Source organism: Oncorhynchus mykiss, chromosome 30 (assembly GCF_013265735.2).
Source record: "Oncorhynchus mykiss isolate Arlee chromosome 30, USDA_OmykA_1.1, whole genome shotgun sequence".
In the NCBI taxonomy this organism is placed as follows: domain Eukaryota; kingdom Metazoa; phylum Chordata; class Actinopteri; order Salmoniformes; family Salmonidae; genus Oncorhynchus; species Oncorhynchus mykiss.
The window spans coordinates 21,901,310-21,928,019 of record NC_050570.1 but is presented as its reverse complement, the minus strand read 5'-3'; the positions used below and the strand labels follow the sequence as shown (position 1 = coordinate 21,928,019).

Below are 26,710 nucleotides of genomic sequence, written 5' to 3'. Positions count from 1 at the left end.
AATCTACGCTCAATACCCCTTTTGGATTCGGGGCTAAACTTGGAACATTGTTATACTCAGAGGTATAGGAACATTAGCTACGAAAGAGAAATGAGGGGTGCCATGATGAAGCTTGGGAGGGGCTGAGTGCAGGGAAAACAATCGCATGTGACAGTACTGATAAGGGGAGAAACCGTTGAAGGCTCATATCACTTAGTTCCCTGCTTAGCAAGAATGATGCAATGTTTAGCGATAAGGAGGAGACTCCACCCAAAGTGGGGTATGAATACCACCACGGGGGAAGCCATGTCTGAGTCTGAATTACAGCTGTATCGACCCTTTGGGAAGAATTCAACTTGGTTAAGCTTCTCTAGTGTCCTTGAGTTATTTACTCTGAGAATTAGAACCTAACACCCCATAATGACAAAGCAAAAAACGGTTTGTAGACAATGTTGCAATTTTAAAAAAACTGAAATATCACATTTACTAAGTAGTCAGACCCTTTACTCAGTACTTTGTTGAAGCACATTTGGCAGCGATTACAGCCTTGAGTCTTCTTGGCATGACGCTACAAGCTTGGCACACCTGTATTTGGGGAGTTTCTCCCAATCTTCTCTGCCAATCCTCTCAAGCTCTGTCAGATTGGATGGGGAGCGTTGCTGCACAGCTATTATCAGGTCTCCAAAGATGTTTGATATGATAAGTCCGGGCTCAGGTTGGGCCACTCAAGGGCATTCAGAGACACCCTGAAACCACTCCTGCGTTGTCTTGACTGTGTGCTTAGGGTTGTTAACCTGCTCCAGAGCGCAACAGGACTTCATCAAGGATCTCTGTACTTTGCCTCGATCCTGACTAGTCTCCCAGTCCCTGCTGCTGAAAAACATACCCACATCATGCTGCTATCCCGCTTCATCGTAGGGATGGTGTCAGGTTTCCTACAGATGTGATGCTTGGCATTCAGGCCTAAGAGTTCAATCTTGGTTTCATCAGACCAGAGAATCTTGTTTCTCATGGTCTGAGAGTACTTTTAAGTGCCTTTTGGCAAACTCCAAGCGGGATGTCATGTGCCTTTTACTGAGGAGTGGCTTCCTTCTGGCCACTCTACCATAAAGGCCTGATTGGTGGTGTGCTGCAGAGATGTTTGTCCTTCTGGAAGGTTCTCCCATCGCCACAGAGGAACTTTAGAGCGCTGTCCAAGTGACCATCGGGTTCTTGGTCACCTTCCTGACCAAGGCCCTTCTCCCCTGATTAATCAGTTTGGCCGGGCAGCCAGCTCTAGGAAGAGTCTTGGTGGTTCCAAACTTCTTCCATTAAAGAATGATGGAGGCCACTGTGTTCTTGGTGACCTTCAATGCTGCAGACAGTTTTTGGTACCCTTCCCCAGATCTGTGCCTCAACATTCCTGTCTCGGAACTCTCCGAACAATTCCTTCGATCTCATGGCTTAGTTTTTGCTCTGACAAGTACCGTCAACTGTGGAACCTTATGTAGACAGGTGTGTGCCTTTCCAAATCATGGCCAATAAATTTAATTTACCACAGGTGGACTCCAATCAAGTTGCAGAAACATCTCAAGGATGATAAATGGAAACAGGATGCACCGGAGCTCAATTTCAAATCTCATAGCAAAATGTCTAAATATTTATGTAAATAAGGTATTTGTATTTTGATAAATACATTTGCAATAATGTCTCAAATATAATGACACTTGGTCATTATGGGGTATTGTGTGTAGATTGCTGAACTATTTTTATCAATTTTAGAATAAGGCTGTAACGTAAAAAAAAATGTGGAAAAAGGGAAGATGTCTGAATAATTTCCGAATGCACTGTAACTATTGCTTGCTTGCTGTTTGGGGTTTTAGGCTGGGTTTCTGTACAGCACTTTGAGATATCAGCTGATGTACGAAGGGCTATATAAAATAAATTTGATTGATTGATTGAACTAGATGTCTTGTGTAAAGTATAATCCAACAGTTTTAGTATTATGATTGTTCTGTAGATGTGTTGAGAAAGTGGTCCTAAGGCTTGTACATTCCATGGAAGGTGACAGGGATGATAACCTCCACCTCAGCCCGTGCAATCTCTGTCAGATCTCTGGCATTGAGGATGAGGAGGTACCCTGGCCTCTGGTCTGCTCCAGGGTTCACCACGATGCTCAACAACACCCCTAGCAGGAGGAAAAGAGAGCAGTATCACAACCACAAAACCAGAAGTGTGCGAGAGAGGCATACCTGCATTTGTATTTCAAGTTGTATACTGCCGGTATGTCAGCATTTTACATCACACTAAGGTGAATCCTACTGATGGGTTCTGACTTAAAAACTTGAAATACGGTTAAATCATCAGGTATCCTATGGAAAGGAGAAGGGCCACAGTCTGGTTTCTAAAACAGAAGTGAATGGTTATCTGTAGGAGGAACGTATATGGTTGCGGTCACTGATAAGGGTGGAGAGCTGTGGATTAGTGAGGAATGGGAGCCGAGTTCAGTTCAGGTCCCATTAAGCGAGAAGGAACAGTTTATTACCCACATCACTTACATTTATAGCTAGGCAGGAAGTTGTAATATTTAGAGGGAAGGAGGAGACTTCACCCATATTGTGGGCTGGAGATAGATACACATATACAGTTGAAGTCAGAGGTTTACATACACTTAGGTTGGAGTCATTAAAACTAGTTTTCAACTGCTCCACATATTTCTTGTTAACTATAGTTTTGGCAAGTCGGTTAGGACATCTACTTTGTGCCCGACAAGTAATTTTTCCAACAATTGTTTACAGACAGATTATTTCACTGCATCACAATTCCAGTGGATCAGAAGTTTACATACACTAAGTTGACTGTGCCTTTCAACAGCTTGGAAAATTCCAGAAAATGATGTCATGGCTTTAGAAGCTTCTGATAGGCTAATTGACATAATTTGAGTCAATTGGAGGTGTATCTGTGGATGTATTTCAAGGCCTACCTTCAAACTCAGTGCCTCTTTGCTTGACATCATTGGACAATCAAAAGAAATCAGCCAAGACCTTAGAAAAAACATTTTAGACCTTCACAAGTCTGGTTCATCCTTGAGAGCAATTTCCAAACACCTGAATGTACCACGTTCATCTGTACAAACAAAAGTACGCAAGTATAAACACCATGGGACCACGCAACCATCATACCGCTCAGGAAGGAGACGCGTTCTGTCTCCTAGAGATGAACGTACTTTGGTACAAAAAGTTCAAATCAATCCCAGAACAACAGCAAAGGACCTTGTGAAGATGCTGGAGGAAACGGGTACAAAAGTATCTATATCCACAGTAAAACAAGTCCTATAATCGACAACCTGAAAGGCCGCTCAGCAAGGAAGACACTGCTCCAAAACCGCCATAAAAAAGCCAGACTACGGTTTGCAACTGCACATGGGGACAAAGATCGTACTTTTTGGAGAAATGTCCTCTGGTCTGATGAAACAAAAATAGAACTGTTTGGCCATAATGACCATCGTTATGTTTGGAGGAAAAAGGGGGACGCTTCCAAGCCGAAGAACACCAACCCAACCGTGAAGCACGGGGGTGGCAGCCTCATGTTGTGGGGGTGCTGTGCTGCAGGAGGGACTGGTGCACATCACAAAATAGATGGCATTATGAGGAAGTAAAATTGTGGATATATTGAAGCAACTTCTCAAGACATCAGTCAGGAAGTTGAAGCTCGGTCGCAAATGGGTCTTCCAAATGGACATTGACCCCAAGCATACTTCCAAAGTTGTGGAAAAATGGCTTAAGGACAACAAAGTCAAGGTATTGGAGTGGCCATCAAAAAGCCCTGACCTCAATCCTATAGAAAATTTGCGGGCAGAACTGAAAAAGCGTGTGCGAGCAAGGAGGCCTAGAAAACCTGACTCAGGTACACCAGCTCTGTCAGGAGGAATGGGCCAAAATTCACCCAACTTATTGTTGGAAGCTTGTGGAAGGCTACCCAAAACATTTGACCCAAGATTAAATTGTTTAAGGCAATGCTACCAAATACTAATTGAGTGTATGTAAACTTCTGAGCCACTGGGAATGTGATGAAAGAAATAAAACTCTACTATTATTCTGACATTTCACATTCTTAAAATAAAGTGATGATCCTAACTGACATAAGATGGAATTTTTACTAGGATTAAATGCCAGGAATTGTGAAAACTGAGTTTAAATGTATTTGGCTAAGGTGTATGTAAACTTCCGACTTCAACTGTATATACACACACACACACTTGTGCTGGTGGGAACATGTCTGTCTGTTCAGCTGCCTGACACATTGGGTGAATAAACTTGGTTTGAGCTTTTATAGTTCTCCGGCAGTTTTTTCCTGTTATTTAGAACCCAACACTGCTTAGGTATGGTAATTCATGCCACCTGATCCAGTTGAAATGTTAGACAACAGATTGTGATATTATAGAATCGCCTAAAACCCTTCTGTTTACCGTCATCTTCCTCCACAGAGTCTGGGGTCTGCACAAAGATGGGTTCTGAGGGGTACGAGTCTGGCTCCTGCCACACCCACGTCTCCTTGGTCTTCACGTTCAGTTTGCAAATCTGGAGCAGGACACAATCAAACTCAATCCCTGAATGACTATCAGCAGGTTAGTTTAATCATAAACCTAATCAGAGTTGGATAATGTACTACTAGTTCTCGTCTGCGTGCTATACTTACCCTGTCAGGGATGAAGTGGTTCAGACCCAGTCCATAGGCATAGCTGTAGTTCTTCCCAGAGAACTTACTGTAGTTGATCTGAGGGAACTCAAATGCTGCAGCGATAAAGGATTTTCAATGACTGATTCTACCGAATAAGGAAAATCTTACGACTGATGATATGAAAGAACAGATAGTTAGTGGCATCAGATGGTAAAATAATAGGGGAACCATAAAAGTTTAATGAAACACGCTGTGTGTGGGTTACCTTGTCGTGGTCCAGAAAACAGAACCTCAGGCTCCAGCCAGATGGTTCCATCACTGCGCATCACTGCAGTGGCTGTGGTGTACGGAAGGGATATCAGATTCTTCCCCTGTTTCTCCTGCAAGTACAAAAGGGAAAGACTTCACTGATATAGTCCTCTATCCTGAGATAACATCAAAGCAGTGATTACTACTCATTTCAGAAATGACAAGAATAAGGGCACAAAGCTTACTCTGTGGACGTCTATGGGCAGAACGTATCGCCGGACCTCCGGTTGAGGTGCCCTCATAGCAGCTTTCTTCACTTCCTCCCAGTTCTCCCGCAGGTTGGCCAGATATAGGTAGTTGTAGACAAACTCATGACTGAAACCAAACAAAAGAAAGGGGCACAGGATAAGTGTCTGGTACATGTTATTCTCAAGTCATTACAACAACTGGTCAATTACCTACCCTTTCCAAGTGCACAGGTCAACAACGATGAAGCCATCGTCCTCATAGCTGTTGATGTGATGGAAGAGATTGAAGGCAGAGGTCCTGAATTTATGCTCTATGTATTTAGCTGGGTCCTTCATAGCCAGATGGAACCATGTCTATATAAGAAAAATACTATTATCTGGTGATGAAGACATTTGCAATAGTGAGATTGATATATTGGCACTATATTAATCAAAAGTGAAACGCTAACAGGCTTTGTATACAGTTAGAGAATAGTGGTCTACAAGTTTACTTACACCCATGGTTTCGTTTGACTCAAAGCAATCCATGTAATTTGTGCCCCAGATGCTCCAAGCAGTCAAGAATTTTAGAAGGTTGATCTTTATTGGAGTCTCAACAAAGACAAAGTAGTTTTCTGTCATTCCAAAGCTGATGGACACAGAAAAAGCATTGAAATAAATGTAATAAGCATGAGTGTTCCAATATAGAATGTGAACTCAATCAACGATGTCACTAACCTATGAACATACGAGGGCTTGAATCTCTCACTGCTGGGTATCTGCACAAGAACCTTGGACTTTGCAATGGGATCGGACTTGTCTGAAAACAAGCATCAGAAAAAGACAAGACCCAATGCACTTAATTTAGGGACATCTCACTTCAAGAAAAATAGTCTCAATGCTATATGCAGAACTAACCTTTCTGCGTGGGAGGAATTTTTACAATGTTGTAGGCCAATGACATGTTCTTCCCAAAACAGTTCCCAAGGTTGTACACCGTTCCATCACTTTCAATGTGTGGATGAGCCGTCACCCCATTGACCGAGAGGTAATCACACAGGTCCACCTGGAGAAACCGTTTGTGAGACTTCTCCTTTGTGACGTACGACAGTTCTTATGTTCAATCTATCTGATGTTAGCCAGGGTGAGCAGCACATACCTTTTTCAGAGTCTCCAGTGTGTCTGGGTCCACTTTGGTGATGTAGTTGGTTTCTGTGCAGGCATAGAAATCCTCACCAACAGGGTACACATTCACTAAGCAATTATCTGTCACCTCAATCCCTTTGAAGTAGGTGAAAAACCTACAAAGACAGAAGAAAAGGGTTCATGAAATGAGGAAAGCGTGGATAATTTATGTAATGCCTAATAACTGAATTGTGAGGACATTGTTTTACTTTATCATAAAATTAGAGCAAATCAGACCGTGAGAATATATTTTTGCAGGGGTCTGGGTAGGCTGCTGTTCCAAACTCAGTGATGACCACTCTTTTCTCTGTCATGGCTCGCACATAGGCATCTGTTTTGACAAATCTATAGAGGAACATAAGGGTTAACTTAACAGTCTAAGCCCTGTCATTGTTGGCCTTACTGCCTTGTTAGCCCATCCAAACACATTGAATAACAGTTTCACTACATGGAACAGTCCCCCCAAAAAATCCAAAGAAAGTTGGTTCTGAAGTGTCTTTTCTTTATCAGCGATATATGTTTTTATTTTTTACATTTAGTGCCTTATTTTTGGCACTAAACAGTCTCCATATATACACTGTACTTCCATTAATTTTTTCCCCACAACTGGTGCCGGGGGACCTTCAGACGAGTCTTGTGAGCATCCTAGAGCAAAACAACATGTATGACACTTAGCCTAAACTGTTCGGACACTCCAGACAGAAGTTGTCAGATCAGCTGTACCCACTTCAGACAAGTCCCAAGATGCTTGTGGGGGTCATAAAGCAAAACACCATCGTTTGTGAGAGTCCCATTTGCGTACACTACAGACGATTTTGTAAGACGACTAATTTTCGTGATGTCTTATGGTCTGACAAACTCCGCTCTAGCTCTCACCTTTCACCGCAGATGCGGAAGTGCGACTGGCGATTGAGACACATCCAATGCAAAAAAATATATAGCTCTAGCTAAAACTGACTTATGGGTATTTTTTATTATGCCAATTAGATTTGCACGGGTGCGCGGACATCGACTCTGAAGTTGAAATAATACTGTGAAAATGATAATACCCTGTTAGTGTAAGAGTAGGTGGGGGGGGGGGGGGGGGGAGAAGGAAAATAAAAAAATAAAAACTTGGAATTTCAGCCTGTTTTGGAGGGATGGAGTTTTGGCCTGTCTGGCGACATCACCAGGTGGTAGAAGTTAATTGACCAAGAAAGACTTAAACCTCTGCCAATAACCGTTAGTTTTCAGGATGCATACCGTCTCTCCCTCATTAGGCTCTTCCAATTAGGTCCCGCACGCAGACCACTCCCAGACAGTCCTAACAAAATTCTTGCATGAGAAATTACTTTTTCAATTTAAAACAGTCAAAAAACACACACTAATTGTTAACTAGAAATGATTTCATAGAGAAAAAAAAACAGCTGCATTGGAGCTTTAAAAACAATTAACATGTAGCTTGGAACATACAGATTGGGAATTGATAGGCCCACTTCTGTTTTAGCTTTCAGAAGCCTTTGAGAGCAGAAGGTCTCTGTGCTTTAGTCACTGTTTTAATTAGAAACAGCCCACGCTGAGGTTGCCCAAAACATTCCAGTCACATTTATTGGCCGAGGGGAACATTTCACAAAACTCCACAATTACTACCAGTGTGTTACTGTAAAATGATTGCATGCCCCCCTCATAATATAGATTTTACCACCGTGTGTAAACGTGTTACGCATCATCACTGAAGTCAACACGCAGGGGCTTACTTCCGATAGTAGGTCACATGGCCATTCTTTAGGTCAAACTTGTGCATGAGGGCCTGGCCATCAAAAAGGTGGTAGAAAGGTTCCGCCCCCACCTCGAACAGGCCGGGTCCCAGACGCAATAGACTGCCACTCAGCCATTCTGGAATCACACCTGAACACAGCATGAAATTATCCATGTTACCCTGTCGTGTTCAATCCTCACTCAGCCATGATATAACACCAACCTTCTTGCTTGTAAACCAAAGGGGAGTGGAGCCTAAGACCTGTTCCTCACCTACCTACAACGATAGCAGGAATAGGTTCATTCAATTCTCCACACGTCTCAAATATTTTCTTGTACCCACCAGCCGGATGCTGAATTCTGAAAATGAAACAAAAGTGAAAATAAACATCCATTCACAAAAGCATAGGCTGGTGATCTGACTTTTCTGGCCCAACCTAAAAATCAAAATGAGGTACCTCATTCTGCCCTATATGTGAAGTTTAACTTCATCAAAACCAAAAACTACAATCTCAGACCAGAAAAAGAAATGTTCAACTGCTTGACAGTAGCATGCAGTAAAATAGTAATGAGAAGGTACAAATACTTTTTTTAAAAATATAACTTAGCACAACAGTTTATCAACAATTTACATACTCCTGCCAGTTACGCAACGCAGAAAGTCTGCAAAAAGTTTGCTTACTCACCAACTTACTATATTCTTGCATGGGAAAGTTATGCGAAGCGAAGGAAAATGTACAAAAAGGAGTTACTCACCGACTAACCATTTTCCTTTAGAGAATCAACAGCTTGTGTGCAGGAAGCCCAGTCTGAAATGCGGAGTGAGCAGCAGCCTTTATAGACAGTTCCATTCCCATGCAGAGCGGCGGGAGTCTGAGAATCTACCCCCAAACCAGAGGTCTCTGAAACAAAAGTTCCTTTGTGTCCAGACCATTCAGTTTCCAGTGAAGTTTAGCCCACCGCCACCACACAATTCTACCCCTTCAAGGAATTTCTCAGCCTAATTAAGACCAGAACCACATTTGCTAACCTGAGAGCCCCAAAAGGTTACAAAAGGGGCTAAACAACAAACACTTAATTGAAGTGAACAGGAAAGTAATGCAGTTCATTATGCAATATCTTTGGTTTCAAATATGTGTTCTACACGTTTTGTCAGAGAAAGATGTTCCTACTCTAGTTAACTAATTTGATGGATTCCAGATGAAAACAAGTTTATATTTAATCAATATTCTCTGTAGGCACCCACACGGAGGGTGTTATGGATGAGTATGATTAACACCGTCTTCCTCTTCTTCATCCTGATCTAGATGAATGAAGCGGTCAGTTGGTCAGACTTGGGTTGCAATGCACTTGGAATTATAAGATATTTCTCTGCCACATCCTTCCAGGGATAGTGCAATGATACTGTGGAATTTGTGCATTTTAAAAAGTAATTAGTGATACAAGGCAGTATTTCTGTCTGAGTAGCAACCATTGCTCTCCCTTCTTGTGCTAGACAGTACAAGGACACTAAGGTAAACAAATATGAAATAAATCACATCCGTCAAAACATTAAGCCAATATATTTGCAGAATTAGTAAGGAGAAAACATTTTGTTTTAGTGTTGGACATTCTCCTAAGAATGTAGCATAACAGATTTTTGGCAAGGAAATAATACACAAACGTTTATAACTGTTGTAATTGGCTCTTCCTTTGAGGTAAGTATACAGCCATAGAGGTATTCGGAAAATGCATCAAACGGATTCCAAAAGGTTTATTAAGACTTCATCGATGGCATAAAAATACATATTATGGCAGATATCATATATATATATTAACAATTGTATTGATTGGTCAAAGCTACCATTCTTTTAAAATGACAGAAAATAGTGCAAAACTTTTCTGTATCCGAAATGGCTGAACATAACTTGCCAGGTAAGAAAATAGAGACAAATCCCAAGCCCAAAATATAAAATAAAGCAGTTTGAGCTTAACTTTAAGAGAATGTTATGGAATAAAAAAAATACATTAGATGAAAGATCTACAGAAAAGTGCAATGCAAGAAAAGTGAAACGTGGATACAAAATGTTATGAGCACTTCATACAAACCTAATGAACTAGGTAGACAAATCACACAGTAACAAACGTAATCCCTAAAAAAACTCAAACGTTTTAAAGTTTGAATACTGTATACTCTGTTAATGGTAGTGTATGAATGTAGATCAATTGCAACATTGACAGAAAAACACCAAATCTAATCTTGGTTTGCTTTAGTCTCTTATTATACTCCATAAGAAATCAAAGTAACTTAATTGGTGCACTAAAGATAACTACTGCAGTAGTTTCAAAATAACATACACAAAAACACATTACTCAACATAAAATATGCATAATTCAACCCTAAAGATAATTGTTACATACTTGCAGTCTAAATTGGGAGGTGATCTCACCTGTATAGTCCTCCCACCTTTCAAAATGTACAAAATGTACCTTCAGTTTCTAATACTAAAAGCTTGTGGTCTATTCATACTTATCAGCAATGGTGGCTTGCTCTTTGGTTAATCTCAGTGGTTGGAAAATGGCCAGAGTAAATGTCTGGATACTGCCTATGAAACTAATCATAGAAAAATGTATTAGACTTTGATTAACTTTATATTTTTTTAACACCTTAGTTAGAATTTCAAATCATAAGTTGTAAACAAAGTTGTAGTTCGATGGAAAATATGAAAGCGTTCAGACAACATGCCATCTAACTTGTTATCTGCTTGAGCTTCTCCTTCCTGTCCTTCATCGACATGTTCTTGTCTTGACCAGGCTCTCCAGTAGGTCAGCGATCGCAGCCTGGGACAAACTCAGCTTCTACTCATCAAACTCTTTGGTGCTGATCCGTCTACAAAAGGAGTGGACGGGCACAGGGGCACCAACAATGTTATGTTATCTAGGGGAGGAAAGAAAACAGGCTCAAATCTCATACATGTAAGCAGTTGGGAAAAAAAGAAATCATAGAAAATTGATCATGGAAGCTTTATTAAAATAAAAGCGACAATAGTACTGTACCTGCACTTTCCTGAGGTAGGCGATGTGGTCCTGGACTGCATTCTGCAGATAGACAGGCACCTGGAGGATCTCCTGGTGATGATCCATGAGGAAGGAGACCAGTCTGGTGGCCAGCAGCTCATCCAGGTCCATCTCCTCCTTACAGCCCAGCACGCAGTGAGAGAACATATGCGCCATCTGAAAACGCAATGGGATTGAATAATGGAGTTGAGGACATGTTCATTTCATGCTCTTTTTAGGTTTACCATGTTCAGATCACGCAGAATTGTAAAACCTGTTTCTCCTCACCAGTGTGTGTGTTGCTATGGCGTCATGGAGCCGAGGCAGGTCCATGTTCTGACTCATCCGGGAGATCATTCTCATCAGCAGCTGGAGCTTCCTTCGGCTGGCAGGAGGCAGAAACAGGGTGCAGAGCTGCAGAGCCTCAATGGCCACCTGCTCCAACTGAGGCTGGAGGAGACCTTCACACAGAATGGGTGTGTGAAGTTGGCCCTTTGTACACATCAGATCATAATGATACACACAACCACTAGGACTTGAGGCTAATGAAATACATTGAAGTGACTGAAGCATCCGTGTGATTAACTGGAAGAAATAAATGTATATTGCAATGGCAAAAAAGCAATTGCTTCTCACTACAGTAATAGCACTTGTACAAGTTACTAAATGTAATGTCATATCTAGACATAGGGAGTATCAAGGCAGACTTTAAACAGAGCAGTTTAAAGTTCTGGAGAGCATCCATATGGATACATTTGAAATTCATCCAGTGATAACATTAAAGGACAATTAGATCCTCACCCCCCATTAGTGAAAGCCCAATGAGTAATGTTAGTCAGGTGTTAAGACATGCAAAAGCACAACACACAAGCATTCAGTTAAGATGGCGCCGAAGAGAATGGCTGATGTTTTACATGCCCGTAACCAAATTGTGCCATTTTGTTCCTCTTTTGCATTGTTTGTAAATTATTTTTTACAACTTATTTTGTACATAACATTGCTGCTACCGTCTCTTATGACCAAAAATAACTTCTGGACATCAGAACTGGGATTACTCACCACGAACTGGAAAAAGCTTTTTCCTTTAACGAGTCCAACGATAAATACATAATGCTCTCCCAGGAACAGGCCTAGAGCCCCGTCATTTGTGTGAAAAGACAGCGGAAAAGAGGACGCAGATTGGGCTTCCTTTTGAGAATCCGTAGGCGAGAATCCCACTGCCGTCAATTCTACTTGCTAACATGCAATCATTGGAAAATAAAATTGATGACCTATGATTATCCTACCAACTGGACATTAAGTACTGTAATATCTTATGTTTCACTGAGACGTGGCTGAACGACAACAGGGATAATAGAGCTGGAGGGATTTCCAATGCACTGGCCGAACAGAGAAGCTACGTCTGGTAAGACGAGAGGTGGGGGTGTCTGTCAATAACAGCTGGTGCGCGATATCTAATAAATAAGTCTCGAGGTACTGTACCTTATGATAAACTGTAGACCACACTATCTACCAAGAGAGTTCTATATCTATATTATTGATAGCAGTATATTTACCACTACAGACTGATGCTGGCACTAAGATAGCACACAACCAACTCAATAAGGCCATAAGCAAACAAGAAAATGCTCACCCAGAAGCGGCGCTCCTAGTAGCAGGGGACTTCAATGCTGGCAAACGTAAATCAGTTTTACCAAATTTTTACCAGCATGCAACCAGAGGGGGGAAAAAATTTATAAAATAATAACTAGACCACCTACACAGAGATGCATACAAAGCTCTCCATTTGGCAAATCTGACCATAATTATATCCTCCTGATTCCTGCTTACAAGCAAAAACTAAAGCAGGAAGTACCAGTGACACGCTCAATACGGAAGTGGTCAGATGTGTCATCTACCAGATGTGGATGCTACAGGACTGGTTTGCTAAGACTGGAATATGTTCTGGGATTCATCCAATGGCATTGAGGAGTATACGACCTCAGTCAGCGGCTTCATCAATAAGTGCATCGACAACATCGTCCCCAGTGACCATACGTACATATCCCAACCAGAAGCCATGCATTACAAGCAACATCCGCATCAAGCTGAAAACTAGAGCTGCCGCTTTCAAGGAGCGGGACACCAATCTGGACGCCTATAAGAAATCTCGCTATTCCCTCAGACGAACCATCAAACAAGCAAAGTGTCAATACAGGATTAAGATTGAAACCTATTACACCGGCTCTGACACTCGGATGTGGCAGGGCTTGAAAACTATTACGGACTACAAAGTCCAACTGGCAAGTATCTTCATTGGTATTTTCAACCTCTTCCTGTAATACCTACATGTTTCAAGCAGACCACCATAGTCCCTGTGCCCAAGGAAGCGAAGGTAACCTGCCTAAATGATTTCTGCCTCGTAGAGCTCACGTCAGTAGCCATGAAGTGCTTTGAAAGGCTGGTCATGGCTCACATCAACAGCATCCTCCCAGACCCACTCTTATTCGCATACCGCCCCAACTGATCCACAGATGACGCAATCTCAAATCGCACGCCACACTGCCCTTTCCCACCTGGACAAAAGGAATACCTGTGTGAGAATGCTGTTCATTGAATACAGCTCAGCGTTCAACACCATAATGCCCACAAAGCGCATCACTAAGCTAAGGACCCTGGGACTAAACACCTCCCTCTGCAACTGGATCCTGGGACTTCATGTACCGCCTCCAGGTGGTAAGGGTAGGCAACAACACGTCTGCCAAGCTGATTCCCTCCCCCCCAGGGGTGTGTACTTACTCCCCTCCTGTTCTCCCTGTTCACCCACAACTGCGTGGCCAAACACGACTCCAACACCATCCTTAAGTTTGCTGACAACATTGGTAGGCCTGATCACCAACAACGATTAGACAGCCTATAGGGAGGTGGTCAGAGAACTGGCAGTGTGGTGCCAGGAAAACAACCTCGCCTTCAATATGAGCAAGACAAAGGAGCTGATCATGGTCTACAGGAAAAGGCGGGCTGAACAGGCCCTCATTATCAACGGGGCTGTAGTGGAGCGGGTGGAGGGTTAAGTTCCTTGGTGTCGACATCAACAACAAGCTATCATGGTCCAAGCACACCATGAGTCGTGAAGAGGGCACAAAAAAAATATTTGCCCCCTCAGGAGACACAGAAGATCTGGCATGGGTCCCCAGATCCTCAAAAAGTTCTACAGCTGCACCATCGAGAGCATCCTGACCGGTTGCATCACCACCTGGTATGTCAACTGCTCAGCATCTGACCTTAAGGTGCTACAGAGGGTAGTGCGTACGGCCCAGTAAATCACTGGGGCCAAGCTTCCTGACATCCAGGACCTATATAATAGGTGGTGTTAGAGGAAAACCCATAAAATTGTCAGACTTCAGTCACAAGTTATAGACTGGTTTCTCTGCTACCGCACCGCAAGCGGCTTCTACCCCCAAGCCATAAGACTACTCAACAATTAATCAAATTGCCACAGGACTATTTACATTGACACTCCCCCGCCATTTGTTTGTACACTGCTGCTACTCGCTGTTTATCATCTATGGATAGTCACTTCATCCCTACCTACATGTACAAATGAACTCAACCTGTACCCACAAACACTGACGCGGTACCGATACCCCCTGTAAATAGCCCCGTTATTGTCACTTATTTTTTACTTTAGTTTATTTGGTAAATATTTTCTTCTTCTTGAACTGCACTGTTGGTTAAGGGCTGGTAAGTAAGCATTTCACAGGAAAGTCTACACTTGTATTCAGCACGAGACAAAGTTTGATTTGCAGACGCAGGCTTACTTTGCTCGGGACTCCGGTACCGTGCATAAGTGGACACCGAAGGCAGAGCAAGGGTCGGCCTAGACAGGTCCAGAGAGCTCTGACAGCGCCTGCTAACAGAGGGCTCTGGTCAGAGGTCCATGCTGCTGGTCCTCAGGTTGAGCAGACTGGGGCCCCTCAGGCCAATAATGGAGGAGTCTGGCTTCATGGTGATGTCTGCTACAGGGACAATAACACCAAAACAGCTGGCAGACATCTTTCTGTGCTTAGCTATATCCAAACAGGTACCAATGCTCCTTGGGCATCTGACTGAATGAGGGGTTGTCCATTGGTAGGGAGATGCCGATTCTGGCGCAGTGAGCACTACCCTCTACAGAAGTCACACCTGAACGAACTGGTGTCACAACTAGGAGCAGTTCCCATGGTGACAAAGCCTTGGGATTCAGAGTTAGGGCAGCTGTCTGGCTGGTGGAGTGCTGTACTTGCTGCCATTGTTACTTTTGCAGGACGCCAGACTCTCAGAAGACTGGAACAACTTGAGTCGGGAGCATAAGTTGGACTCTGGCAATTCATCCAAGATTCTCTCCAGGGAACAGCTCCTGGGTCTGAGCCTAATGGACAAGGCTCCACTGCTCTGACCGGGACAGGCTCAGACTGCTGCCTTCAAAGACATCCCCAGAACTAGACCTTCAGCCTGGCAGGCCCATCTGGGGGACCCTCCTGGTACAACCTGTCTTCAAAGCTGCATACATGGACTGGGCATTCGAGCTGAGCACTTCTCTCATTGGTGAGTCGCCCTCATCAAAAGCCCCCTTCCGAATTAAGCTCAACAGCAGAGATTCGGTAGATTTGAATTGGTTAACAGCACTGTTCGTGTGATGGTTTTTTGCAAATGACATTACGGGTGAATTGACCCTTTGCTATGCCCCACACTGGACTTTGGGGCAACCAATGGCAGCACTCAAATGGGGGAGGGGTCTTTAACAGTGAACCAAGGGCACTTGCTACTGTTTATTCCTGAAATGCAGAGTCTGTTGGAGTATTCTTCCAATCTGAAATTATACTTTTGTTACATTGTTTGCTAGCTATGCTGCTTAGCTAGCCAAGTCTCATAGACCACCAAACATTGCCAATGCTAGTCAGCCACTCAATATAAAACTTGTTTTTTCTAAATGCATGTTAACCAGCCAAGTTATGAATACAACTCCCATCTGCTGTCAACATCAGGGTATGATTTGAGAGCTCTAGCTAGTTAGCGCCATGCTGAGTGAATTCAGAGCCATTCAATGGCTAGCCACACTACAAACATAATTTTACCAGGTTCATGTGAAGCAATTGTAATGACAGTCCACCACAACATATCCAATTTCCTGATTAGCAAGGGGTAGTCGGTCTTTTAATAGACAATGAAATTGAACAGAGTTTGAGCTCAACAGTAACCAAAGGGGGCAGGGCTTAGAGAAGGGTCAATTTAATCCAGATTTTAGTAACACCTTAGTTTAGGGAGGAACAGAGAAACCCTTGAAATTGAGTGTCATACAATTTCACCTTTGACAATAATGCATTCAATTCAAAAGTTTGTCAAATGTATACATACCCAAGATGTTGACAAACAACTTGTAGTATTCAGATGTGAGAATTGGCCGAGGGAGGCTATAGAAGTAGTCAGAGACCGTTTTGAACACATCCCTCTCAAACCCAGGATAGGATGGCTGGCTGGCATCATACTTCGGCCCTAGAATGGTATGGGTGATATTTGACATGTTGGTCTGAAACAAAAGCTCTCATATTGAGCCTTGTTTCATATGAGGGGAAATATTCATACAATACACACACACAAAAAAAGTAACTTACAGTTTGCAAGACCTTTCATTGCAGACAAAACCCAGTGTGGGAGGTCATCTGTGGGGAAAAAGCTTCAATGAGGTCCGGCGGGCCGCACTGACATTGGTTACTTTTCCTCGCCGTCGAAATTTGCAAATGAAGTCCCGTTTATTGTTTTTGGAATTTAATGCTCTTTGACTGTCTAGCTTTCATTTAGGTGATTATTAGCGAGCTGGACACAGTCAAGAAACTATGAATGTACGTCCTTCATCATTTCCACACACCCACCCGCGGGTTGGATTGGACCCCCTAGCGGGCTGGATCTGGCCTGCGGGCTGTATGTTTGATACCCCTGGTCTACACTGTGTAGACAGAGTGCAGATATAAAACTCAAACCTACCCGTCTTATCCTCAAGTGTAACAACCCCATGCTTGTTCACAATGGTCATGTTGTACACAATGTTTTGAGGATTGATGTGTCTTGGATCCAAAACAACCTCAAGTGAGGTCAATCCCAATGTTTTCTGCAGGCTGAAAACATGAAATGGCAATAGATTAAGGATCTAATCATTCAAACTTTTGAGAATAATTTAAGAGTGGATCTTACTGTGTGAGAGTGATGCCTCTCCAAACATCCTGGATTTCTTCCTCTGTTAATACTCTGGGCTGTACCACTTCGCTCACAGGCTCAGTCTCCATATCTTGTTTTGAGCGAACCACATTTTCCTGTGAAAAATAATAATGCATCTGTCAATTATGTAGACAAGTGAGGAAGTCATACCAGAGACACTGCGGTTGCCCGGCTACCCATCCACAGCGCTCCGGCCAAACGAATGATAGAGGACTCGTGCTCAAAAGCTTGTTTAAGCAGGAGAAGCTCCATTGAGGACTTCCACAATTTTAAAGTATTCAACTGGGTGAGACTTCCTATGGATCTGATAATTCCATCCAGGTCATCAGGAGGGATCAGCCAATGAATTACACGTGTGAGCAAACATTCTATCTGCAGGTGGCGGTAAATCATCAACCTTGGCGTTATACCTGTTCAAACACACTCCAGGTGGCAGTATGCACTATTTCAGTTTGTTTACCAACTCAGAAGTAGAAGAAAATGGACTACTTCAAAAATGGAGATGGCCTCAATGGCGCTGCCCATGTGCTCACAGACACCATTATGGGACAGATGCAGAGTCATCGATCATTCAACAGTCTGGATTTGCCTCCCTCCCCGACAACTTCTGGAATGCGAAACACTGACCATTCTGATTGGTCCCAGAAACCAATGGGTTGGGCCATAACTGGCCTACACGATGTTGTTATCAACTTTGATACTCATTCTCAGATGTTAGAGACGATCCAATCACTGATAAATTCGTTTTGTACAATGGCCCTCATGTTGACTTCATGTACACTACATGACCAAAAGTATGTGGACACCAGCTTGTTGAACATCTAATTCCAAAAATCATGGGCATTAATATGGAGTTGGTCCCCCCTTTGCTGCTATAATAAGCCTCCACTCTTCTACAAAGGCTTTCCACTAGATGTTGGAACATTGCCGCAGGGACTTGCTTCCATTCAGCCACAAGAGCATTAGTGAGGTCGGGCACGCATATTGGGTGACCAGGCCTGGCTTGCAGTCGGCATTCCAATTCATCCATAAGGTGTTCGATTGGGTTGAGGTCAAGGTTCTGCAGGAAAGTCAACTTCTTCCACACTGATCAACAAACCATTTCTGTATGGACCTCGCTTTGTGCATGGGGGCATTGTCATGCTGAAACAAGAAAGGGGGATACCTAGTCAGTTGTACAACAGTGCCTTCAACTGAAATGTGTCTTCTGCATTTAACCCCCTCTGAATCAGAGAGGTGCGGGGGGCTGCCTTAAAATCGACATCCACGTCTTTGGCACCCGGGGAACAGTGGGCTAACTGCCTTGCTCAGGTGCAGGACAGATTTTTACCTTTCGGTTACTGGCCCAACGCTCTAACCACTAGGCTACCTGCCGCCCTCCTACAAACTGTTGCCACAAAGTTGGAAGCACAGAATCATCTAGAATGTCATTGTATGCTGTAGAGTTAAGATTTCCCTTCACTGGAACTAAGGGGCCTAGTCCAACCATGAAAAACAGGCTCAGACCATTATTCCTTCTCCACCAACATTTACAGTTGGCACTATCCATTCAGGCAGGTAGCGTTCTCCTGGCATCCACCAAACCCAGATTTATCCGTCAAACTGCCAATGGCAAAGAGTGATCATCACTCCAGAGAGCACGTTTCCACTGCTCCAGAGTCCAATGGCTGCAAGCTTTATACTACTCCAGCCAACGCTTGGCACTGCGCCTGGTGATCTTAGGCTTGTGTGCGGCTGCTCAGCCATGGAAACCCATTTCATGAAGCTCCTGACAAACAGTTATTGTGCCGACATTGCTTCCAGAAGCAGTTTGGAACTCGGTAGTGGGTGTTGCACGATTATTATGCGCTTCAGGATTCGGCAGTTCCGGTTCTGTAAGCTTATGTGGCCAACCACTTCGCGGCCGAGACGTTTTCCACTTCACAATAACAGCACTTACAGTTGACCGGGGCAGCTCTAGCAGGGCAGAAATTTGATGAACTAACTTGTTGGCAAGGTGGCATCTTATTACAGTGCCACATTGAAAGTCACTGAGCTCTTCAGTAAGGCCATTCTACTGCCAGTGTTTGTCTATGGAGAATGCATCGCTGTGTGCTCAATTTTATACACCCGTCAGCCACGGGTATGACTGAAAAACTCAGGATGAGTCATCAGGCCATAATAGGGGTACATTTATAACAACAGTACTTACTACAGTATCTTTGTCCAGTTTCTTGGAACTCCTACATTTGAAGCCTTCCTTTTCCCTCATTGAGAAACTCTTCTTTACGGATGCAGGCCCTGACACAAGTGGGCAATGGGGAATTCCCTTCAAAAGAGAAGGGAACCTAGGACATTCCAGGTGAAATTATTTAAATACATTTGTGAAATCAAATGTATTGTCAATCATATACAAAGTGTCAGACAAATATCAACATCAAGTATGCTTTGATATCGCATGTTTACAGATTCTACAATTCAAAAGAAACACACCAAATAGATAAATTTACATGTAGAGATGGCAGTTGTCCTCGAAATCTTCGCAACCCCATCTGCCCTTTACATCCTCGATTACATGATTCTTGAGGAACGTCTTCAGCAGCTGGACAGTCTGTTGTCTGGTGACATCTGGTCCGAAGTTACTATTGTTCCTGAGCAGTTCATGCAACCAGTCGACAGCTGCCACAGCAGTAAAACAGTTCGCATACACTCTGAAGTGCTGCCGATGTTTTCGCAGAGGCATTCCCGCTCGGAAAAGCTTTGCAACTTCATTCCACTGCAAATGGAAAATGTAAATAGCTGTATGCATGCATGCCTACAGTACTTTCTAAAAGATTAGGTAATTATCTGTAACATTGCATTTGGGTTGAAATCCCAGTGCAGTCAAAAACGTGATTTGTGTGATATTACTTTTAACACTAGGAGGTTGGAATACTACTGTGAAAAAGATGCTGTTTAGTGTGAGAGCTGTTTGAAAAGACAGAGTTTTGGCCTGCCTGGGGATATAAATTAGTTAATAGACCAATAAGAAAGACAGTTTCAAAACTCTGCCTATAGGGCTCCGAAAGGACACGCCCCTCTTTCCACAATTTCGGTTCTGGAACTGACACTCACTCATTTGTAGCATACTAATTTCAACAACAACAGCAGCGTGTTTCCAAACATTGAATGGGTACAAAAATAAAACATTTTTTACCGAGACGAAAAGTCAAGGCTATGTAGATACCAGAGTTAGTTGTCGTACAAACTACTCATCCTGCGAACACATGACGGCACTCAATAACTGCTGTATCGTCCGATCACAGCAGCTACAAGTCACTTAAACTGTTAGCGAACAGGTCATGTCACATCATGTGTTCAATAACAGATCGTTGGACAATAGAGACTGCAAAGCTCATGCTAGTGTAGGTTTTGGTGTTCTTTGAAACAGAAACTGACAGTAAAAACATCATTTCTCAACACAGAGGTTGGAACTCTCATAACCGATGGGCACTACATCAACATACAAATTGTTTAGCAAACGTCTACATTACAGAGTAATATCGCCAATATTTGATATCACTACGGGTTTCGTGGATTGAGAATCCATGTCCGGAATCGCTCGTTGCAGCTCTAACAGCTAGTTTTCCCCTCCCCACTCAGACCACTCCCAGACAGTAATAGTACATTTTTAACCTTTATTTAACTAGGCAAGTCAGTTAAGAACAAATTCTTATTCACAATGACAGCCTATCCTGGCCTGCACTGGCCCAATAATGCACCGCCCTATGGGACTCCCAATCACAGCCAGATGTGATACAGCCTGGAATCGAACCAGGGACTGTAGTGACACCTCTTGCACTGAGATGCAGTGCCTTAGACCATTTGTCTTTCTTGTTTACCATTTTAATTGAAAAGAATCACAGTAAGGTACTTAATTGTTACGCAGAAATGACTTGATATTGAGATAAAAACAGCTACATTGGAACTTTAAACTATGTAATTAAGCTGATTAAGGCACATCCTAAAACATTGGCAAGCAAGCAAACTATCGGGACAGAGGCATATACAGAGTATACAAAACACCTTCCTAATATTGAGTATATTTGCCCTCAGAACAGCCTCAATTCATCAGGGCATGGACTTTACAAGGTGTTGAAAGCGTTCCTAATTAGCATTAAAATATTCCCCATGTAATGTTATGTACCTGAATGTCTAGAATGAGCCTTATGATGCTTTTATGTCAACATTCTATGGCAGCCATGTTAGCTCCCCATTAACATTACATGGGGAATATTTAAACACAATAATCTGGGTGGTTCGAGCCCTGAATAATGATTTGCTGACAGCCTTGGTTTATCAGACCGTATAAACTCACCCCATTCCGTACAAATGTGCGCAACCGCGACATTCAAACGAGGCTACAAAGAAAACGAATGGGACTGTAGCGACTGTGTTGACTTCAAAATTGGGGGTGTGAACTAGGTTTCTATTCAAGCGCTGATCGACATGGTAATGACTCTATAGTATTGGAGAAAAGTTTTAAAAAACGGACCCTTGTACAGCACGCATAAAGCAACTATTCTGTCTTACAATCTCTCTCCACCAGGTGTAGCACGTCTCTCATCCTTTAAAAACAAGAAATGGACAGTGACGGGGGTAAGGGGGGGATACCTAGTATTTTTTTGCGTCAGCATTGCATGCGATCATCATGCTCAAAGCCGCTGTTTACTTCTAAGATCACTTTAGCACCGCCCTAAAAACCCGATTCAAATTCGACACAAACCTTCAAATAGGTATGTAATGACACATTATATAAACACTTTATAGTGTTTTATTTACACTTCAGAGGCGATAGGTTGGACAGATGGAGTGAAAAAAAAGTAATTTTCCCACACGACATCTCTCCTTCTCACTATCACACATTAGTTTCGCTTCCCCACCCGCCATTTTTAAAAAGACCCGACGGGGCTCATTGCCTGCTTGAATTATGCAGAAATGGGCAGTGTTTAGGTCATGTAATTGGTTCTGTTGGAAAGGGAAGAAATTGTGCTTTACAATGGTATTGACATTACAGTTGATCTGGAAGTATTACGTTTTTGGGGCGCTAAAATAAGGGCAATTGTACGGACCAAGGCGATGTACGAGTTTACTTTACCACGGGTATGACAAAACATTTATTTGTAGTGTTCCAATTATATTAGTTTATAACAGTTTAGTTTATAATAGCAATAAAGGTGCCCTCGTGTTTCCCAGACGAAACAGGAAGTTCAAGTGCATATACTAAGACACATTTGTTGGATTTGGGCATTGTGACTTTCGGTTGTTCGGCTGGCCTCAAGAAAGTTGTGTGCCCGAAGTTCGGGAGCCGAAGTCAACGCCCCATCGTCCATGATTGGTCAACTGTAGGGATTCTTCAATAAAGTAGTCATTGAACGAGAGACAATACTGTGCCAACCATCTTAGTTAGATGTAAAATTTCGCAACTAAGATTTACGACAAAAACATAACAATTAATGACCGAATTATTGAGTTACCTTAGATTAATTCTGACTATTTTGAAGAATTGGATACTGCCTACGATGTCTCAAAATTGACAAATACTGTTAGTTTATTTTTTATTTTTCAAGCGTTATTTTAAAGGGAGTATGCAAACACTCTAGGTTCCCATAGCCAACGTCATCCGAACTGAAACATGCTGATATCTTCAGGCACCTCGGGGTTCGTGGTATTTGACCAATATACCACGGCTAAGGTATCCAGGTACTCAGCGTTGCGAAAGAACAACCCGTACGCTTCGAACACATCGACCGCTCTTGCATGTTGGTACAAATTGAAACGCTGCGTTTGCATTGCTTTCGGTGTGGTGCATACGGAACGTGTGAGTCAAACTGTATGTTTAGATGGCTTGACAGAAATGGTAGCAGGAAGTCAATGTCGAACTTTTGTAGCGGTTCATGCCGATACTATTTGCGCAATGATACTGTCGGTGTGTTCGAAGCGTCAGCCATGGTATATTGCCCACATACTAATACCCCCGCCCCCCCCCCCCCCCCCCCTCTTCTGCATGTTTAGAAATAAAACAATATTCAACATTCTAAAAGAAGGCCTAATTATTCGTAAGGCTCTGTTTCGAGAGGTTTTACTGCTCATCCTAACATATTGTTGGCTCGGGGTTGTCTGTCTGACTAAAAATTAAACATACAAGACAGTGTTATTTTGCATTTTGAGTGATCTGCTCAGATCTTAGTTAACTACTTCCCAGTCAACTTGCGTTGTACTGGCTAGCAAGCAGCATTATTTCACCACACTGTACTGGCTAGCAAGCTAACTTAACGGTCAACTTCATAACAAGAAAAGATTACCAGTTTTGTCGCCCTGTAAGGACCGGGAGTGACAAGCGAACTCATAATATTGAAGCTAGAAACGAAGACAATCAACATGCAAAAACACACATTGTCTTATTTTGTTGCTAGCAGGGGCCAACTTGCCACATTCTCAACAGTGCCGAAGTCACAGATCGAATTAAGGGTTCCCTGGCGTTCCACACTATTTAAATGATGAGCCTTGTTCTGGAGGCAGCTGATTGAACAACATTTGTCACGTGACTATTCATAGGCGGACAAATTAAATAAAAGAGTACTGTACAAATAGGTGAGACCTTTGACAAGACTCATGAGTGATTATGCTAACACGGGCAACAATGTATCAAATCTCATCAGAGATTATCAAAATGATATATCATGTAGCAGTGAATTCTGAGAACCAGAATTTATAGTGAAACATTGAATGTAGACTGCCACCTGGTGCATGCACTATGTTCCTACAACCAACAAAGCAGTACATACAGTAAGCCACTACAAGCTGTTGTTTTGGCTTAGTTTAGTTAACAACATTTAGTTATAGCCCAAACATACCTACAGTGAGCCAGTACTGTAAACATTAGCATATATAAACTATATGCCTGCGGGAATAACTTATTGAATGACATGTTACCATTCATGACACATTCAGTAACTAATCACAAACGGTCTGGTAGTTACTGTTCTTTGATGTTTCATTTATTGAACTAGGCAAGTCAGTTAAGAACAAATTCTTATTTCCCCCAGCAAAACCCAGACAACACTGGGCATCCCAATCACAGTCAGATGGGATGCTGCCTGGATTTCAACCAGGTACTGCAGTGACACTGGAATGCAGTGGCGTAGACCACTGCGCCACTCGGGAGCCCAAGTTGGATGTGATTGGCATCCAACTTTGGTACTGAGATTTTTGTTGTTGTTTAAACTGTCTACATTAAAGCTGCTCATTAAAAGCTGCAGGCTAAATTGTGCAGATGGTCATAAATATTGCATTGGAAATGAAACTCCACTATTGAAAGAAGGAAGAAAATGAGGTGTTAAAGGCCCTGTACAGTCAAACGTAATTTTCCTGTGTTTTATATATATTTCCACACTATGAAGTTGGCATAAGACCTGATTTCAAATGCATGTGTATTTGAGTATCTGTTATTAAAGATATTTTTTTCTGTCTATTTGAGTATTTTCAATTATACAACCCAGTATTTTTTATTTTTTTTTAACCTTAATTTAACTAGGCAAGTCAGTTAAGTCCAAATTCTTATTGACAATGACGGCCTAAATTTTAATGGTTATTTGTAGAAACAAAATAGTTGATGAAATTGTATTTAATGGGATTTTCAAATACCTGGGTTAAATGCATGGGAATGTATTGGAGTCAGTGTCTTACAATTTTTCAAATACTTTCCAAGTGTATTTCCAAATACATGAACATTTTCACCTACTTGTCTTTTCAAATAAAATATATATGAATACTTTCTTCGAAATGTATGTGAAGGTAATTGAGATATAGTATTTGGACCCAGGTCTGGTTGGAATAATAAAAAATGATGATAATGCCCTTTTAGTGTAAAAGCTGTTGGAAAAGACCACCTTAAATTTCTGTTTTAGCCTACTTGGTGATATCACCAGGCAGTATAAATTAATAGACAAATAACAAAGGGAGTTTCAAACTTCTATGCCAATAACAGTTCATTTTCAGGTTACATATCCCTCCCATTAGGCTTGACCAATTAGTCCCCTCATTCAGACCACTCCCAGACAGTGCTAGCAAAATTCTTGCTTGAGAAATTGCTATTTGCTAAGAAGTTATTTTATTAATTTTGAAAATGTAAATGTAAAACAATCCCAGTAAGGTACTTCATTGTTACCCAGAAATGTTTTGACATTGAGATAAAAATGGCTGTATTGATTGGAACTTTAAGAAATGGGCTTTTGGAAACATATCTGCTGAGCTGAAAGCGTACTAGTGTGGTTCTCTCTGATCAGATCTTCGGAGGAGGCAGCTTCAGAACTACATACAGTCCCTCCTGCTGAGTTGTGCAGGACAGGAACCTCTAATACTATAATCTCATCACCGAGGGCCTCCACTATCCAGGGTTACTGCCTAGTTCCAGTAGACAAGTAGTCCCTTGTCTAATAGTAATATTATTCTACAACTTAACTCTGGATTCTAATCATATTTTGCAATATTGAATTATGGGTGCACCTTTCCTCAAGACATGGGAAAGGTAGTAACACAGCAGGGAACTGTTGTGTGGGAATAACAACTGTAATCTTGTGTATAAAGTCATAGAATGTCTTTACCCCTGTGCAATATCAGGATAACAATAACAATATGTTATTTTGGTATTATGGTAATCATTTGTTGTTGCATAGATCTTCGTAAAACCTTTGAAAAACAATATGTTGAGGGTGGGGAGAGTTTGACAGATGGGTGGGAAAATAAAGGAAGTCACTCTACTTTGTATAACAAAAGGCCTGGGTGAGTTAAATTACAGTGGGACACAGCTGGATAGCAACACGATGTGTAAATCATCTATTGAGGCCCTCTCCTTTTGTCTCTTTAAAAATGTTTCTGAACTATGCTTCTAACATTTTCTAATGAACTAATAAACCAATGTGTATAGCAATTTTGACTTGTTTTTTCTTTTCCTTCTTTTTTGCAAAATAGCACAAAGAAAACAGTGATATTATATAAATGGTTTTCTCTAGGCTCATAACAACCACCCCCTGCTGTATGTTATCCAGTTAGGCATTGCTGTGACACAAAATATTAAAGTAAATAAAAGGAGGTTAGGTCATATGGTCAAAAAAGGTGAGGGTAGTGCTTTAGATTTGCTAATGTCAGTACTGATTGTACGATATACTACTCACTGCAACCATCCCCACAAGCCACCAAACTCTCTTTTTTTAAATTTTACCCCTTTTTTCTACCCAATTTCGTGGTATCCAATTGTTGTAGTAGCTACTATCTTGTCTCTTTGCTACAACTCCCGTACGGGCTCGGGAGAGACGAAGGCTGAATGTCATGCGTCCTCCGATACACAACCCAACCAGCCGTACTGCTTCTTAACACAGCGCGCA

At 42.2% G+C, this 26,710-nt stretch overlaps 2 protein-coding genes across 13 annotated transcripts; both read right to left on the bottom strand.

Annotated features, from left to right (window-relative positions):
- Positions 1-1,539: 1,539 nt before the first annotated feature.
- LOC110521549 (retinal Mueller cells isomerohydrolase) lies at positions 1,540-8,940 on the bottom strand. Of its 6 annotated transcripts, none has more exons than XR_002473163.2 (15): positions 8,793-8,940; positions 8,314-8,396; positions 8,036-8,186; positions 6,537-6,644; positions 6,274-6,415; positions 6,033-6,180; positions 5,853-5,934; positions 5,631-5,763; positions 5,350-5,489; positions 5,133-5,262; positions 4,904-5,018; positions 4,657-4,751; positions 4,427-4,538; positions 1,922-2,146; positions 1,540-1,811 (listed from the first exon to the last, which is right to left on the bottom strand). XR_002473163.2 is itself a non-coding variant. In XM_021599160.2 (14 exons), the coding sequence occupies exons 1-14, from the start codon at positions 8,801-8,803 to the stop codon at positions 1,998-2,000; spliced, it is 1,599 nt and encodes a 532-aa protein (XP_021454835.1). In that variant the 5' UTR covers positions 8,804-8,940; the 3' UTR covers positions 1,827-1,997. The 6 variants fall into 6 exon arrangements, 1 of the variants encoding a protein (XP_021454835.1); XR_005040929.1 differs by having other exon boundaries at positions 8,310-8,396; positions 8,793-8,937; XR_005040930.1 differs by having other exon boundaries at positions 8,310-8,396; positions 8,801-8,911.
- Positions 8,941-9,771: 831 nt separating this feature from the next.
- Positions 9,772-23,807, bottom strand: LOC110521550 (DEP domain-containing protein 1A). 7 transcript variants are annotated; one of them, XR_005040932.1, is made up of 11 exons: positions 23,630-23,807; positions 19,796-20,061; positions 19,498-19,633; positions 17,283-17,401; positions 17,076-17,206; positions 16,706-16,753; positions 16,449-16,586; positions 11,361-11,533; positions 11,073-11,249; positions 10,777-10,905; positions 9,772-10,629 (listed from the first exon to the last, which is right to left on the bottom strand). XR_005040932.1 is itself a non-coding variant. In XM_021599164.2 (10 exons), exons 2-10 carry the CDS (start codon positions 19,835-19,837, stop codon positions 10,882-10,884), a joined length of 1,005 nt encoding a protein of 334 aa, XP_021454839.2. In that variant the 5' UTR covers positions 19,838-20,061; positions 23,630-23,807; the 3' UTR covers positions 9,772-10,881. The 7 variants fall into 7 exon arrangements, 6 of the variants coding, with proteins under 6 accessions (XP_021454839.2, XP_021454838.2, XP_021454837.2 ...); XM_021599164.2 differs by having other exon boundaries at positions 9,772-10,905; positions 19,779-20,061; XM_021599163.2 differs by having other exon boundaries at positions 9,772-10,953.
- Positions 23,808-26,710: the final 2,903 nt, after the last annotated feature.